The sequence below is a fragment of the Austrofundulus limnaeus genome, unplaced genomic scaffold (assembly GCF_001266775.1).
Source record: "Austrofundulus limnaeus strain Quisiro unplaced genomic scaffold, Austrofundulus_limnaeus-1.0 Scaffold159, whole genome shotgun sequence".
In the NCBI taxonomy this organism is placed as follows: Eukaryota; Metazoa; Chordata; class Actinopteri; order Cyprinodontiformes; family Rivulidae; genus Austrofundulus; species Austrofundulus limnaeus.
Window position 1 is genome coordinate 496601 of NW_013952561.1, and position 2878 is coordinate 499478.

Sequence of the window (2878 nt, forward strand, 5' to 3'; positions counted from 1 at the left end):
TTTTTTTTTTTTTTTTTTTTTTTTTTTTTTGCAGCTCTACTGTTCATTACTCATTAGGTTTAGAGATAGCACGTTTTTGCTACATCATGGGAACCATTTTGCAGAAAACATCAGGCTGCTGTTGCTAAAAAGGGTCAGGTTGGTACATGTGAGGTTAATGTTAGGGTAAATGGTCAGGTTTAGGCTATAAAACTACCAGAAAATCAATGGAAGTCAATCTAAGGTCCCCACGGAAATATAAAAAGAAACTTGTGTTTGTTTTCCGGTTTTTGCAGGTATGACAAATGATTTAATATGACATTTAATGTTAGTCTGCCCTGCTTACAAATATGAGTCAGCAGGTGAAGTCTGGGCCACATCACTAGAAACATAAATAAATCTGACTTTGAATTTAAAGACTTTATTTGTTAAACATAACCAAGCCACGGAGATTCTGTCTTATGCCTTAGTCACTTCTGAAATTAAAAAAAAATAATAATAATGTTTGTGCCTAAAATATAGATCAAGTATTTTGGAATGATTAGATTTTTTAAGCATGTTGTGTGGTAAAGCAAGTGAGTTTTATTCTGAGATTAAAAAGACTCCATGAATAACGGGTTCTAGCCTCTACATTACAAAAATGTTTAAAGAGAGCATTCACATTTTTCAAGCTATTTATAACTTTTTTTATAAGGAATAAATTGATTAGAGGTGGCAATTAAAATACAACAACAACAACAACAACAACAACAATAATAATAATAATAATAATCCAGCATTTGAACATCTTCAAGTATAGTTATCAACCATCTATCTTTATTAAACTGCTTCAGCAGTTGAAACACAAAGCTTAAGCAATATGAGTGATGGTGTGTTTTTGTGCTTTTTCTGTCCTCAGATAAAATTTCTGAAAGTTGAGATGGAGAAGAAAACYAAAATAATCAAGGATTTACAACAAGAGGTGAGTCAGAATCATTACAGTTGTTTGGGGGCTTACGCTACATTTTGAAAACCCTCTACTAAAGTATAGACAATGTTTTAATTGACCCATCAGAAAGCCAGTCTCTTTGCTTTGTTCACCTTCATTTAAGACTTTTCTGAGTTTGCCAAATTTCTTCTGACAATCCCAAGAAGCAGACTAGAGTTTGTTGCTTTCAATCAGAGTTGGCCATAACACCAGCAGGAACATGTGGATTTTGCCCACCACTTTGTGAACATCGAAGTGTGTCTTTGATCCTCGTTGCAGTCATGATTGTTGTATCTAGTGTAATATCGGTCTCTCCTCTTTTGCTTTCTCTTTTTAAAAACATGTTCATCATTAGAGCAAAGGAGTTATCATGAAAAGAATTTCCTTTGAATCTGAGGATCTCATTAAATCCATATGATGTTTACAGAGCCTGCTTCAGACAGCTGAGACTGTTAGTCAGACTAATACCAAGATTGTCTGAATTGAAAGTCTGGGATTCCATAATGTTCAACATTTACTTATTTATCTACCCAGGGGTGTCAAACTCATTTTCACCGAGGGCCACATGAAAGTTATTGTGGCCCTCGAAGGGCCAGGTATAATGGACTTTGACGTTTCATGTTTAACTTTGACTAAACAGAGTTTTAACTTGTTCTCTTTCAAACACTGATAAGAACTAAGTGTATGACTGMCTAAATCTGAAATAAATACAGATATATTATTAAAAGTAAAACTAATAAAGTTTTTTTCCCACTGATGAGTTTCTAGTGAGTAGCTAAAATGCATTTTGGCAGATTTATTTTATGGTTGATGGTGACTATAAAGCAGCTTATTATCAGACTGTTGTTTCCTGATAAATTGCTCAGTTACTTAAAGCCAACAGCTCAGGAGCAGGTCATTTGTTATTATCTTACACTTTTTAAGTTTATTTACTTGCATTTTAAATTTAAAGTTTACCAACAAATTTCATGTTAAGTTAAAAAAGTATATATATATATATATTCTTTTTTTAGGGGGTAACCCCCCTGGCGGGCCACACAGGAGTTACATGTGATCTGACCTATTAAAAATAAAGTTGCCATGTGCCCACCAAATGTAAAATGAATTTTCTAGATATGTCTATCTTTAAAAGTTKTCAACTGTCTTAATTGTATATTTCATTATTATTTATAAAAAAAAAATGAGTGGTTTGGTTGTGAAAAAATGAGACCGTGACATACCAATAATGTGACAAAAAATACAATTATTCTGTGGCATTGTATTGTTTTTCAGAATTGCTTAAATGTTAAAACAAAATTACTTTTAAATAATACTCAAAAAAACTTCAGAATGATATGAAACAGCTTTTGTATCATTTTTGACTAAGGCTGAACTGTTTTTGTGGCAAGGCAGCTGTAGATGAGTGATTAAGGGAGTCATCCTTTAATGAGAGAGTTGGCAGTTTGATTCCACCACTATTCAGTCACAGTTTGAAGTGTCCTTGGGCAAGACAATAAACCCACTGCCTCTGTGTCYCATCAGCATGTGAATGTGTTTTAAAGTACTGACAAGTCTCTGTCTATCAAGAATGATTTATCCAGATTAKCTTTGTAGAGATATAGTACAGTGCTGTGAGGATGGGTAAATGAGKGTATAGATTGTTTTGTAAAGAACTTTGGGTATCCTGGTTGGATAGAAAGAAGCTRTAGAAGTACAGTAAATTTACCARTTTTTTGACTTATTAGAAATGCATGTTTTTTGTTAAACAGACAAATCTTTCAGACTAATTGAAGACAAATAACCTTTGAAATTATCTTTTCAACTGAAGTACCTGGAGAATTTAATGAAACAACACTTTGGTTATTACACAAGAGTGTGTAACTACTTTTATTATTATATATCTAAAATGGAATCAAGGTTTTAAATGCTGTAAATACACTAACTGTTTCACAT

General features: G+C 32.8%; 1 protein-coding gene across 2 annotated transcripts in view; it reads left to right on the forward strand.

The window, feature by feature from the left end:
* The window catches only part of luzp2 (leucine zipper protein 2), a 205595-nt gene that overhangs the window by 107615 nt on the left and 95102 nt on the right, over positions 1–2878 (forward strand). For both annotated transcript variants that reach the window (XM_014016991.1, XM_014016992.1), the window contains exon 5: positions 878–940. In XM_014016991.1, coding sequence (XP_013872445.1) covers positions 878–940 — 63 coding nt within the window. The remainder of the gene's footprint in view (positions 1–877; positions 941–2878) is intronic.